The sequence below is a fragment of the Vitis riparia genome, chromosome 8 (assembly GCF_004353265.1).
Source record: "Vitis riparia cultivar Riparia Gloire de Montpellier isolate 1030 chromosome 8, EGFV_Vit.rip_1.0, whole genome shotgun sequence".
In the NCBI taxonomy this organism is placed as follows: domain Eukaryota; kingdom Viridiplantae; phylum Streptophyta; class Magnoliopsida; order Vitales; family Vitaceae; genus Vitis; species Vitis riparia.
Genome location: NC_048438.1, coordinates 1,964,844 through 1,979,134, shown reverse-complemented (window position 1 = coordinate 1,979,134; position 14,291 = coordinate 1,964,844). Strand labels below are relative to the sequence as shown.

Sequence of the window (14,291 nt, the reverse complement as noted above, 5' to 3'; positions counted from 1 at the left end):
ATTTTACTGGGGTGTATTGGAACAAGTAGTCTGATGAATGATGTCATGTCCTTCTAAATACTTTTGAAGATCAGAACTTTGATATTCTCCACCATTATCACTACGCAGAACCCGAACCTTTGCATTATACTGAGTTTCAATCATTTTATAAAATTTTTGAAACAACAAGTTCACTTCATCTTTGGTCTTCATCAAGTATAACCATGTCATTCTAGTACAATCATCAATAAAAGTAACAAACCAACGTGAGCCACTCAAAGTTGGGACTTTGGATGGGCCCTAAACATCAGAATGTATAACCATAAAAGGAAGCAGACTTTTGTTCAAAATTAACGGAAACGAAACATGATGGCTTTTAGCCAATTCACAAATATCACAACGGAAACCAGAAATATCACTCTTTGCAAACAAACTAGGAAACAATTTTTTTAAATAACCAAAGGAAGCATGTCCCAGATGTCGATGCTACAACCAAATTTCAGACTTTTTCTTCTCCCCCTCAGATCCATCTGCCATCAAGGCTTGTTGCAACTTATTTGAATCCTTTGACTACAAGTCCAAGTAATAAAATTTTCCCTGCTTAATACCACAACCAATCGTCTGTCTTATTTGGATGTCCTTAATCACACAAAATTCAGGCCAAAAAATGACAATACAAGATAAGGCTGCAGTGCTTTGAGAAACTGACAAAAGATTGTAATTTAGAGATGGAACAACTAACACATAATCCAAATTCAAAGTATCAGTAAGAGTTAAAGATCCTTCCCCAATGACTGGGGTTGTGTTACCATTGGCTGTGGAAATAATTTTTTGTGAGGAAGGTCTAAGGGGTAAAACCTGTCTAGAATCAAAAGTCATATGATCTATAGCACCAGAATCAATTATCCATGCACTATTAATAACAGGTGTAAAAGTATTTAAAAACTTACCACCATGATCTGTAGCGGCTACCATTGCAGAGGCTTTCTCAGCAACATTAGCCTTTGTTTTTATTTCGGCAATAGTTGCAGTTGAGGTTTTCTTGAAATCCTTCTTCCGTTGATCACGATTATTATCATTAATAACAAAATGGTGATAGCCTAAACATGATCTAAAGGTCCATGGTTCAAAACATCGGTTCCTCATTGTTTTCCTGGTCATACCAAGAGTCGTTGCTTTGAAATTATGGGATATCCAGACTGGTAGGATCGGTCTTATTGCAGTGAGTGCATTTGAAGGTTGACTTATCAATATTACGGCTTGTCTTAGGATGGTTGGTCGCTGTCAGACTACCATAGCAACAAAATATCCAGGATTTCAATTCCATGGCTCTGATACCATCTTCAAATTGATAAATGGTAGTTTTTTCATTCATTTTTCATTTGTTCATGTACAGAGTATATATAGAGGGTAATCACCATTCTAAGAATGGGAAAGAATGATACAAGAAAAGAATGATATAAGAAAATAACAACTAATATCCTAATATCTCAACTTTCCTAATATCTCAATATTCATAATATCTCAACTTTCCTAATATCTAAACATTTCTAATATCTCAACACTAAATGATATAAGGAAAGAATGATATAAGGAAAGCATTCCTAATATTTCAACAATAAACCATTATTTTCCTAAAAAAGTGTCAACCCTAGAAGATCCCCAAACATCAATATATACTACAAAAAAAGGCTTTAGAGGCTTTATAAGGTTGTGAAGGAAAAAACGCACGTTGATACTTTGCAAGTTCAAAAATTTCACATTGAAGAACCAGTCATATGATCGATTGCACCAGACTCTATGATCCATGGGAAATTTGAATTAAGGCTAACAAAGGTTGTGGGAAAATGATTACCTTTCTAGGCTAAGGAACAAGAAGGGGATTAATTTAAAAAGACCTAAGATTGAAAAATTTGTACAGATGCTCTATTTGATCCTTAGTAAATGGATATGTTTTTAAGAAAGGTTGTTGCCCCTATTCATCACTTCCTACTTGGTTAGGATGACTCTTCCCACCAAGTTTCCTCTTCCAATATGATGGCTTTCCGTGAATCTTCTAGCAAGCATCATGAGTATACTCGAGTTTCTTTTGATGTACACACCATGGTTTATCACCCTTTTTAAAATTCCTTTTTTCTTCTTCTTGATCAAACCCCTTAGTAACAAGGGCATAACTATCCCTTAGTGACTCAAGGTTCACTATAAAGGATCTTCTAACCTTTTCTTTTTTAACGTCAGAAAAACTTCTTAGAGAAATGGCAATGGTTTTCTCCTTAAGATTCGACATCTCACTTCATCAAGGTCTTTGTTGCCCATCAAGAAAACAAAGACTCTGTCATTCTCTACTCGTTTCATGTACCTCGCATTATCCCTAGGATTTTTCCATTCCTCTTTATAACACAAATCTAGCTTCTGCCATAAAATCAACATCTCGTTATAATACTTAGTCACACCATAATCCCCTTGTTTAGATTGTCATAACTTTTATTTTAAATCGAATATCAAAGCAGAATTATCCATATCTGAGTATGTTTCTCAAATTGTCTCCCACACTTCCTTAGCAATTTTTATGAAGAGATAGGGTTTCCCTATTTTTGGCTCCATCGAGTTGATAAATTAAGTTGTTATCATGGAATCTTCTGATATCCATACTACCAACTTTGGATCATTTATGGTTGGTTTCTTCACTTGACCAGTTAGATGTCTAAGCTTTCATTTTCTATCGATTTCTAGTTCATAGTCAAGGCCTATTCTAAATAATTCTAACCATTCAATTTATGAACTATTTATTAAAGGGCAAAACTAAATGATGAGATATCGAGTCCATTCAAGAAAGCAATGAGATTTTCCTAGCCATCCTCTATTGTAACTAAGGATGATGGATTTCATTAGCCCCAATCATAGTCATCTTCACCATGGGAATTTTATGATAAAGAGCCTATGTTATGATACCATTTAGGCTTTGAGGAAAATAAGTTTTTATTAATCCACTTTTTTAAATCAGAACACAAATAGATATAATATAAGTTTATATATAGGCTTCTTTAGCTTGAAAATAGAAACCTGCCTATATAAGGAAGTTAACTAAATCTAAATTTAAAAATAAATATCAGATTTTATCATTTTTCCCAGAAATAACAACAATATTTATGGATTCCCAGGTCAACTTGTGGATCAATAAAGGATTTTTTTCTTCGAAACCCATTAGCATTAGAAGGGGCAGTGTACGAGAAATCAAATCATACATAAATGATCGAATCCTCGGATGCCCTGAAAACGCTATGAGGTGTTCGGAAATGGTTGAAGTAGTTGAATAGGAGGATCACTATGACTATAGCCCTTGGTAAATTCACCAAAGACGAAAGCGATTTATTTGATATTATGGATGACTGGTTACGGAGGGACCGTTTCGTTTTTGTAGGTTGGTCTGGTCTATTGCTCTTTCCTTCCATGCATGAGTGAAGGCTAAATCACTAAACCATGATGTATTCTACATACCAAGTAGTGAAGAATGTGTTTCCCTACTTGCTAATATCGATTGTTTTTTAGACATGCATGATTTGACAAACCTTATTAACAACATATGAGATTTTTAAGCCTATGAATGTTATGTAATGAAGAGCACCAACCACTGTTATGAATAAAGTGGGATCCATGAATGAGGAAATTTTTTAGATAAAAGGCATATATATTTGCCTCTCCTGTCTATGCAAATGAACACGAAAGGAAATCTAAAAAGTTCAACTTGAAGGCTAACAATGGTGGTTTTAGGAAAAACCTAGGACAATTGGTTTTCAATCTTAACAAGTGATTGAATTTAAGATTAATAATGTGATCTGGTTTGCACAATCTTAGCCAAATAAGTTAACATGCACAAAAGACTATTTAATGATTCTTAAAAGTAAGATGTTTTTAGTGGTGATTGCATAAATATATATATATATATATATAATGTATTCTCGACTTGGTTTAATTTTTATATCTACTAGCAATGCTAGAACCTAGCAATGGATTGGTTGGGGTTGTAATTGATGTCATAAATTGCATGGTAATGTAGGCAAAAATTATATCTTAAGTTTGATTTTAGCATTAAAACCGTACTCTCAAACTATTTAATTGTATGCTACCTTTCATATGTTTGGTTTTCTCATATTTTTCATTATTCTTTTATATTTAAAACTAATTGTATGAATAATGATAATCTTAGGATCCTTTTAAGACATCTCGAAGGTGAGAGCATAGTATGAGTAAAGCTAAAAAGTCAAATTTGTATGAAGATTAATGACATTATCTTATTTCGACCAATCAAAAGTTTAAGGATAGTTAAGGGGGTTAAAGATTTTCAAATGAGTTCAAATAAAAAAAAAATTTAAAGTCAAACTCTTTGAAGATCAATGTTACTAATTTTAGAAGATTTGAACCTCATTTTGTTAGGATTGAAACCTAGAAATCATGACACAATGTAATAGATTGAGATTCATTTATAATTTTATTTATCTATATTTCTTGGTTTCTCATTTATTATCCCATATGCATTAATTGGTTATCTGAGCATATATGTCTATATCTCTTACATTGTACATGAATTAGGTATATTAAGAATTATACAAAGGATACAAGTCATGAGTTCCTTGTAATTAAGTAGCTAGATAACTTATCCACAGTCAGTTCATATATTGGGCAATCCAATAGAGACTATAGTGCACTACCTTTTAAGGAGGGGAATGTAATTTTGATAGGTAATAGCACTATCTTATTAAATTACAAGTACCAATTCATGAGAAGTCTGCATATAGTGGATAGTAGGTCACAAACCCAAGCCTCGTCTAGTTGTTATTTACATAAGATACTGGAGTATAATTGATTCTCTATAGTGGGATATTAAATCAACTTAAGGAAGCTAGTACTCTTATGGGTCTCAATGGTCCTTGCTCGAACTCATATACTTTGATGACACGATTTATGAAGGTTAGATTGGTTCTAGATTCACTTTTGTGTATAATAGCATTTTGTTAATTACATGAGGTTGCATAAGGGTTAGTGAATAAAGGTCTCTAGATTGAGTTAATTGATTAATTAGATGGCTCTATGAAGTTAATTAATCAATTATGATCTATTTTGGGCTATTAAGTAACTCGATCCCTTGGTAGGCTTAAGTCACTCAAGCCTTGTTAAGGAACCCTATAAATACCCCATGAGGGGTTAGGATTTTCAAGAGAGTCATTTCTACCATCCAGAAAAGAGAGTCATAGCCTTCTTCCTCCAATAGACTCACATTTGAAGTGTTAAGATCAAGTCAGAGCCATTGGGTAGAAGACCTTGGGATGTGGCAACAAATCTATTCTATATTGAAAGGAATCAATTTGGGAACATCCAAATCAAAAGTAAAGTTTTCTAAAGCATTTAGTCTAGATCCTTTACTGTTAAAAATGTTATTTTCTATTTTAATGCATAGGATCTAGAGGCTTAAGGTAGATTACATGTACCTATATGATCTAGGGCTTGGGAACAAAGTAATACAAGGTTCCCAACACATTTTCCTATGTGTAAAAATCAGGAAGAATTGGTGAAAAACAGGAAAAGTGTTGAAAAGTAGTTAAGAAGCATTATGGAGAAAATAATGATAGGATGATGCCACCCTATTGCCTGGCACCATTTTTCACAATGGTGCCACCATTTTGGATTTTAGAAGACTTTCCTACTAGAAAAAAAAAATGGCATCAAGATGGCACCACCCTATAATCTAGCTCCATTTTACCCAGGTTTGTCATTATTTTTCTCTAGACCTCTGATAACATGTGGGACCCATATTTTTAGACTTTTCTTTGACCACCATTGGATCTTCCACCTTGATTTTGATGTCTCCATGTCATATGCAGTTAGGGCAACATAACATAACCTATTTAAAGGGATTTTGCAACTGGAGAAGGGGGATTTAGGGGAGGAGTGGGAGCAATGCCCCTTAGTAGGGAGCTCTTCTTCAACCTCTGACCTTGGAACTTGCTAGTACAACTTCAATCTTTGTAATGTTTTGCTCCTTTTTGTTGTTTTATAATCTCTCAAACTTATTTCGTTTGATTATACTTAGATGCACTTACTTTTAAGCTTTGGTTCAATACAATATTGAAGTTGAATCTTGGGTTTTAATAATGATTTCTTTATGCTCTATTTTTATTCTTCATTTTCACTCCATTTTCATATCTTTTAAATAGTGATTTAGGTTAAGGAGAAAGGGGTCTTTAGGATCTCCCTTGTGCCCATGGAATGACCCTAAAATCTTAGGTATTTAATGATATAATCAGCTTATAAGTTGGACCTCTCCATTTTTAAGTAGAAGACTATACCTTATTGCTTGGAAATTAAAGTTTGAAGACCCCTTTGAGGGTTTCTCAAGCACTTAGTTGTGTGAGTCATTTTGACTTGAAACAACCATTATTGAACTCTTAATGTTATGATTTGGTAAGTAGATAGATAGTGGAGGCTTCAAGGATATCTTAGGTCATTTATTTTAAATTAAAAAAATCATGGGTTCATGCTTAAAAATTGGAGTTTAAAGGCCGCTTTGAGGATATCTCAAGCAATGAATGGGGAAATTAATTTTGACTTGAGGCGACTATTATTGAGCCTTTAATGCTACAATTTGACAAGAAAATAGGTTGTGAGAGCTTTAAGGATTTCCCAAAAAGGTCTAATTAAAAAGTATGTGACATTGGTTTAATTAAATTGTGTTTATATTGAAAATTCTCCAATTAAGAGCACTTATAGGTAGTCTTAGTTGAGTTAGCTTAATTATGGGTCTTTTCATGAAAAGAATGGAGTCCAAAGGATCCCCCTATCCTCAACACTTTCTCAAATTTTGTTGAGTTAAATTTTATCTTAAGTTCACTTAAATTTTCCTTTGATTTTGCACAAAATTCATGAACCTGTTTTTTTTCAAGCAATTGAAAGAAAGAATTTGCCTCAAAAATTTCAACTATTTTCCAAACCTTTCCCTTTCCCTTGCACCTTAAGATCACCTCATTATTGTTCAACACCCAGCTCACCAGGATTTTAAAACTACAAACAACTCCTTATACAGGAAACAATACTTTGACATACATATTTGGGATCAATCAACTAATAACCAATTTTGCTATCCCTAATCAAGGAAATCTAAGTTTATCTTCCCTACAACTCTAGAACTCATAAACTAAACTCAAACTTTGTTAGAACTAAGTCCTCAACATAGGATCACAACAAAAACCTATTGTCTCTAGAAACGAGAGTTATTGTTATCAAGCCTGATTGAGATGGAAGGATTAAAGGTGATTGAAGTAAACTTTGAAGAAGATGAAGAAGCATCTAGGATAGAGGTTAAAGAATTCTTCATAATTGTTGATAGCTACTCTAATACCATCCTCGAAAACAATAGAGAAGGACAATGTTTTTGTGAAAGAGTAATTGCATTAACAAGTTAATAACTTTTACAAGTTTCCTTAAATATAACCAACCTAAATGTAAGTTATAAAACAGGATACACAATGAACAGGCATGGGTTGCTTTAGATTAAAGAAAGAGAAATTTAAAACAAAAAAAGAAAAAAAAAAATCCTATAAAATTGAGGAAAACAATCCACTAATAGTTAACTCATAAAAAATATTAGTTAATCTCTTTATATGAAATAAAATTCATTTTGATCTTTTGGTTTGAAAGTGAAAATTTGGTCATATTTTGTCCAATATTTTCATGGTACAGCTTATCCCAAATTTCTCAAAAATTAAAAAAAAAAAAAAAAAAAAAAAGTAATATTTTCAAAAATATAACAAAATAAAAAAATTTAAAAATATATATAAATAAAATTTTAAAACTAAAAAATATTTTACCAGTCGAATGGAAGCTAAAAATTGATTCAATTAAAACACCTTGTAGGACCAATAACTAAAACTAACTTGATCTTCCTCAGCAAAATATATGGAGTAAAAACGGTTTTAAAAATACGAAAATAGAAAATATTTTTTTCCGAACTGAATGTAACCTCAATGACCCATATTTAAATCTAGGTTTTAAGAAAAATTAAAAATATAAGAAATATAAAACATTTTCTGAATCATTAATTGCTTCAAAACAACCACCTACCTACATTAGTCATTTATTGAGACACTGTAACCATAAATTTTCCTTAAGTTTAAAGAATTCGTTATATATATATACGATTGCCATCTTAATCCCCAGCATTGGTGTGACTATAAGAGCTTCAGTAAGTTTGAAGAATTCCAGACTTATACAAGTCTTTTATGCAATATTTATGAAAAATTATTTTCCTTTTGGCTTCCAAAGTAAAACTTTAGTGTGTTAGATCATAAAATAAATACTGTCTACTTTGAGTCCGAGTCTAATTTTATAAAAGTGTGCTAATGAAGCAACAAGGATTAGGGCGAGTAAGTTAAAATGGACAAAAGGGCAACTTTTTTTTTTTTTTTTTTGGCAAAGAGCTCTTCAAACCAATCTCTAGGAGTGCTCAAATGTGATTTCCCATCACATTCAAGTTTGTCCCAAGTTTGAAATGGGTTGGAACCAAACCCAACCCAAAAATCTTCAAGTGGATTGGGTGGGCCTAGATTCAAACTTACATCTAGCACATTGGAATTGGATTGAGGTAGTCCTAGACAGAATGCAAAATCATAAAAGGAAACCAAATGGTTACAAAAAGGGTCAGCCAGACATGACTTGATATCATCTCAAAAGTATTATCTTTTTTTGTATTGATGGACCCAAGACATATGAAGCCCAACTCAGTGTCAAAGTCTTCAGCCATTTTCATGATTTCATGGGTCCTCACCATGAAACATAAGCCCAAGAATAGGCAACCCTGGATCATTGCCTATGTGGGGGCACCATATCATATCTTTTAAGATATATGGACCATTGTCACTATGTGAGGTCTGAGGTTGAAGAAATTGAACATTGTGGTGGGGTTCATATTCCAAAAAGGAGGAAAATATAATGAGATGAGACACATTAAATACTATAATGGATGCATCTCCATGTAAAATATGGTCAACAAACAATACCAAACTCCAATTGAAAAGTCATGAAAGATGGGCAGATAACAGATTTATTCATTAGAAGAAACTTTTGTCTGTGCTTTGCCTGATACATGAAACTCTCTGGATAACTGCAAAACAACTGAACTGACTCCCTGATAATTTATTGTGAAGACTCATAACTACTCATAAAAGCCCACCTCCCTTTCTCTCTCTCTTCCTCTCTCCCCCCCTCTCCATCCCCCTCTCAATCTCCCTCTCATCTTCCTATTCTTTCTACTGTTATTTTCTTGTCCTTTTATGGAACTAGCTGTACAGGAAAGACTGTAGACTGATGCTCATGACCCATCTCAAAACCCTCATTATCTGCTGCCTTAGTCGCCAAACCATTTTCCAAGACCACTTCTCTTCTACTTTGTTTTTTGTTCATATGATGTCTTCCTAGGCTCCAAACCAAACCCCAAAATCCACCATCTCTCAAGTGGCTCCCACTCCAAGGAAATCAATGAAGGGTGTGTTGTAGTCCTTATTCCCATTCCCATTTTCATTTTCTCCATGCAGATAGTGATTGTTCCGGGTGTTGGCAGCTGAGGTTGCAGAGGCTTCTGAGTTTGAATCTGAATTACCAGCTCGGTATAAGCCATTGGGCTTCTCATACACCCCAGGCAGGCCTGCAAACAAAGAGAATAACATACAAATAAACAAATAAGCAAATACCCATAAAAAATAATAATTAAACAAACCATGAATTTGAAGACAAAAGGAGGTTCAAGGACAATGATCAATACCCATCTGCAAGTCCAAGCCAATGAGATGAAGCTGCTGCTGCATAGCAGGAGTATAATTAGTGAAAATCCCTGGAAGATCAGCCCTGTTGGAGTAGGCTTTGAGGGAGAGATCAGTGCCAGATGAAGCAGATTCATCGATGGTGCTGGTGATGGTTGATTCACTTCCTGCATTGTTTTGGTGAGTAACCACATCCAAACCCCTTGGAATGGGTTGATGAGTGATCAAATGAGAAGAATAAGAGGGGGAATAAGATGGGTGATTGATTATACTTAAGCCCATAGGGATGGTCTGAGAGGAATTGGGGTGAGTCATAATCATATCCAAACCTCTAGGGAGGAGAGTCTGAGAAAAAGGAGAAGAAGCAGAAGAAGAAAAAGAGGGCTTTCTCCTTCTGTAGATACTAGACTGAGCTCTGTGCCTTCTGGCCATGATCACATGCCAATGGTTCTTCACAGCATTATCAGTCCTCCCAGGAAAGGCCCTGGCAATCATAGCCCATTTGTTGCCATAAAGTCTATGTGCAGCCAAGAGTCTATCTTCTTCTTCTCCACTGAAAGCCCTCCTGTTGATCCTTGGATCTAGCTGGTTAAACCACCTCAATCTACAGCTCTTTCCTGGAAAATCAGTAGTTGAAAATCATGATGAGAATTTTTTATGAATTTTTTTTTTTTTTTTTTCTCAAAAACCATGTAACCATGTGGAAAATCCGAAGGATTTTACCTGATCTTCCAACAAGCTTCTCGGCAATCAAGTTCCAGTTCTGGGGACCATGTTGGGCAACAGCCTCTCTCAGCTTGGCATCCTCGTGTGGCCTCCAATGGCCTCTGACACAGACCTTGTTTTGCCCACTTTTCACTCCACCAGAGTTCTGCTCACTATCTTCTCCTTCCTCTTCCTCACCTGGACCGAAACCATTAACCTCCTCCATTTTCTCATCCCCAAAACACCCATCACTACCCTCAACTGATCTATCATTTTCCTCTCCTTCTAGTGGGTGAGGGGTCAGAATCTCACCTCCCTTGTCAGAGCCCATGAACTCATTCTCTTCTGAATAGCCAGAAGAGAGGGAAAGCATCACATCTGAATTCCCACCACCACCACTTGGGTTTTCCACAAGACTCATTGTGACTACAAACTCAGAAGAACCCAAAAAAGAAGAAGAGGAGAGAAAATGAAGGAAAATCAACGGAAACCACTTGTACCACAATGCCACAAGGACTGAAAATTAGAGACCTTGAATTGGCACCACCACCACTTACAACAAACAACCAAAACTCAACTGGGTTTTCTCTCAGATTACCAGAAAACAACCCGGCAACAAAAGAAGATGATCAAACCCCATTTTCCCCCAACTTCACACTGCCTGTTTGGCAGACAAGAAATGGAGAGGAAAAGAAAAAACAACTCCTCAAATGAAACAAGGGAAGAGAAAAGAGAATGGGAGAGGGTTGGGTTCTGCCGTAGAAAGAGAAAGCAAAACAAAAAGAAGAGAAGAACCCGCACGATTCTCTCACTCCCTCATCTCTCTCTATCTAACTATCTACCTCTCTCTCTCTCTCTCTCTCTCTCTCTCTATGAGGTCAGGGTCCTTATTTTGAGACTGACTCTCTCTCTCTCTTTTTATAGCTCTGTGCATGCAACTCGAGACCCACTCGTGTGGGTGATGTGAGTCCCCACAAAACCACACTACTCTCTACCAAAACATCAGCTTTCTCTGTTTACTGTTCTCTTTGGGAAAACCAGAATCCATTTGTCTGTTTCTAAATCCCACTTTTTTTTCCGAGAGCAAGTAAGAAAGCAAATAAAAGAAATTTTTTAAAGGACTACTGTCCCAAAAACCACCACTTCCACCACCTGTCCTCAGTCCCAAATACCATTCTTTATTCAGTTGTTTCCAATATTTAACTATTTCTTCTGTTATTCTCTTCCCCCCTTTGTTTTACTGTTTATTATTTTCCTGTTTGATTCCCAGGAAATGAATTCCCATTATGGACTTTTATAATGATTTTTCAAAATTTGAGTTATAATTAATATTAATTTAGATCTAATAAAGGAAATCTCCATCAATAAAACCAAGTGCTTGAGTGGTTTTCCACATCTAGAGAGTAATTTTTTTTATTATTTTTTTATTTTTGTGATTTAAGGATAGAAGTAAATAGAAACCCTAAGTCATCCTTTTAACAGCATGGGAGAGCTGATAGATTTGTTTTTAGCATGAACATAAATGAGAAAGAAAAATAAGAAATAAAATTAACTAATAATTAATTTAAATATATTATTTTTAGCTTGAATATATTGGGAAATAATGTTGCAAATATGGAATAAATGGAGAAGGAAAATAGCATGGATTTTAATGTTTTTAATTTTAATTCATTAGCTTAATTACCTTTATGGAAATATGATGCATGTGCAAGCAGAGGGAAAATGAGTTATTCCTTTACTTTATAACATTGAGTTTAAAATATTTTATATTTTAATTAATTAGCTTACTTATTTATAGCATGGATTTTAATATTTTATATTTTAATTAATTAGCTTACTTATTTATAGCATGGATTTTAATATTTTACTTTTAATTTATTAGCTTAATAACATTTATAGAAATATGATGCAAAAGGGTAATTTCACAAGTAGACAAAAATATTAATTATAGACAAAAATGAGGTAGAAAATGGGTTATTTTTAGTCTATCTCATTGACATTATTACACAATTTTTTAGATTTCGAGAGATTTGAACATGTAATTTGATAAATCTAATAATGAAATAATGAATTAAGAATGTGTTTTGTAGTGATTTTATGACGTATCTAATATTATATATATATATATATATATATATATATATATATATATATATGCATGACAACAAGAAAAAATTTTATTGTTTCATTTCATTTAATTTTTTTAATTGATCAATTTAATTTTTACAAATTGAGAAAAAAGGTAAATGTGAAAAGAAGTATATTTAAAAAAAAAAAAAAAGGTAATTTGTGAGAATAAGGTACTAAAATTCATTTTATGTTTGATTAGGTTACATTTATCATGTATTTTATTTATTTACTTTTTAATATTAGGACATATGTTATGTAGTAAAGATTTTAAAATTCAAAATTTGTAGCTTTTATTTCTTTCCTTCTTTCTTTCTTCCCTTTTTTTTTTTTTTTTTTTGATAAACCAATTTGACAAAATAAGAAAAAAAAAATGTACATTAGAGTTGGACAATCTTTGAGAATATTAGAGTTGGACATTTAGTTTGATAACTATAAGAAAAAGTTCATTGTAGAATTCATTGTAAGATTTATTTTCTTTTCATATTCTTTTAAAATTAATTTAAAATGGAAAAATAAAAATAATAATTTGTTGAGAAAAATGATATATTGGCTTAATCAATAAATCATAATTAGATTATCAAATCAATGATAATAAAATATATTTTTTATAACCAAAATAATATTGCAAATTTTATCATTTTTTTAAGAACCCTTAATACGTTTAAAAGTGAATTTTAATTATGATTAAAATAAACCAATTTTTATATTTAAAAAAAATTATAATGGTTAAAAATTTTAATAAAATGTAATTAGTTTGGTGACAACAAAAGTCAAAAATAGTTTAAAACTTAAAACAAGATAAGACCCTTAATACGTTAAAGGTGACAAAGACTTTGATTGTATCACTTTTTTGTTCTTTTTATCTTTTGTTTTGAAACAACAATTGTTAGGTTCAGAATATTTTTATAATTAATTAATGTTTGATAACCAAAGCAAGCCCTAAAATTTGTAAAATTATTAGACCCCACTAATTAAGTTGGTTTGATAACAAAAGTCATGAACTATTTGAAACTTAAAACTGCTTAAAAATTGGTTACGTTCGTAACCATTTAATTCCATATTTATCCTTTTAAAATGGCATTTTTCTTTCCCTTCTCTCTCTCTCTCTTAAACAAGTGAAAATAAAATCACATTTTAAAAACCGTAATGTAGTATCTAAATTTGTACTAAAATCACATTTTCAAAATATAATTTAAATAATTTCTTTTTAAAAAAAAAATAAGAGATAAAGTATAAGAGACAATGACAACATTTTAAAGTAAGGTTTCAAGAAAGTATCCAAATGCATATTTGTTTAATTGAAAGGGTTATTTTTAATTGAAATTGAGCATAAGATGGTAAGTAGTTTTTCCATTTTCAACTTTTTTGTTCTAATTTTAGAGCTCATTTTAAGACAGTATTTTAGGTGAGAATATATTTTATAATAAAATTTAATTGATTTTAAAATATTAAATCCTTTCTACAATGAAATTTGTTCCTTTACTTTATAATTTATCATAATTAATTTTTCATTAAAGAGAATTCCAAAAAAAAAAAAACATTTTACTAGAGATAATAAAAATACTAAGTATTATTTTAACAAAATTAAATAACATTTGTTTTGTAACTTTCTTTTATACATACATACATATATATATATATATATATATTAATGTCATTGCATGTTAT

The 14,291-nt window shown here is 32.4% G+C and overlaps 1 protein-coding gene across 1 annotated transcript; it reads right to left on the bottom strand.

The window, feature by feature from the left end:
• Positions 1-9,047: 9,047 nt before the first annotated feature.
• On the bottom strand, positions 9,048-11,332 carry LOC117919729 (transcription factor CSA-like). The gene is made up of 3 exons (XM_034836970.1): positions 10,512-11,332; positions 9,791-10,405; positions 9,048-9,673 (listed from the first exon to the last, which is right to left on the bottom strand). Exons 1-3 carry the CDS (start codon positions 10,912-10,914, stop codon positions 9,480-9,482), a joined length of 1,212 nt encoding a protein of 403 aa, XP_034692861.1. The 5' UTR covers positions 10,915-11,332; the 3' UTR covers positions 9,048-9,479.
• Positions 11,333-14,291: the final 2,959 nt, after the last annotated feature.

Excerpts from the sequence above, each read along its gene's own strand:
- LOC117919729 (XM_034836970.1), bottom strand. The coding sequence starts at position 10,914 with ATGAGTCTTGTGGAAAACCCAAGTGGTGGTGGTGGGAATTCAGATGTG. Across the intron at positions 10,406-10,511 it reads GAAGCTTGTTGGAAGATCAG|GAAAGAGCTGTAGATTGAGG; the intron begins GTAAAATCCTTC and ends CTGATTTTCCAG. Across the intron at positions 9,674-9,790 it reads TGGCTTGGACTTGCAGATGG|GCCTGCCTGGGGTGTATGAG; the intron begins GTATTGATCATT and ends CTTTGTTTGCAG.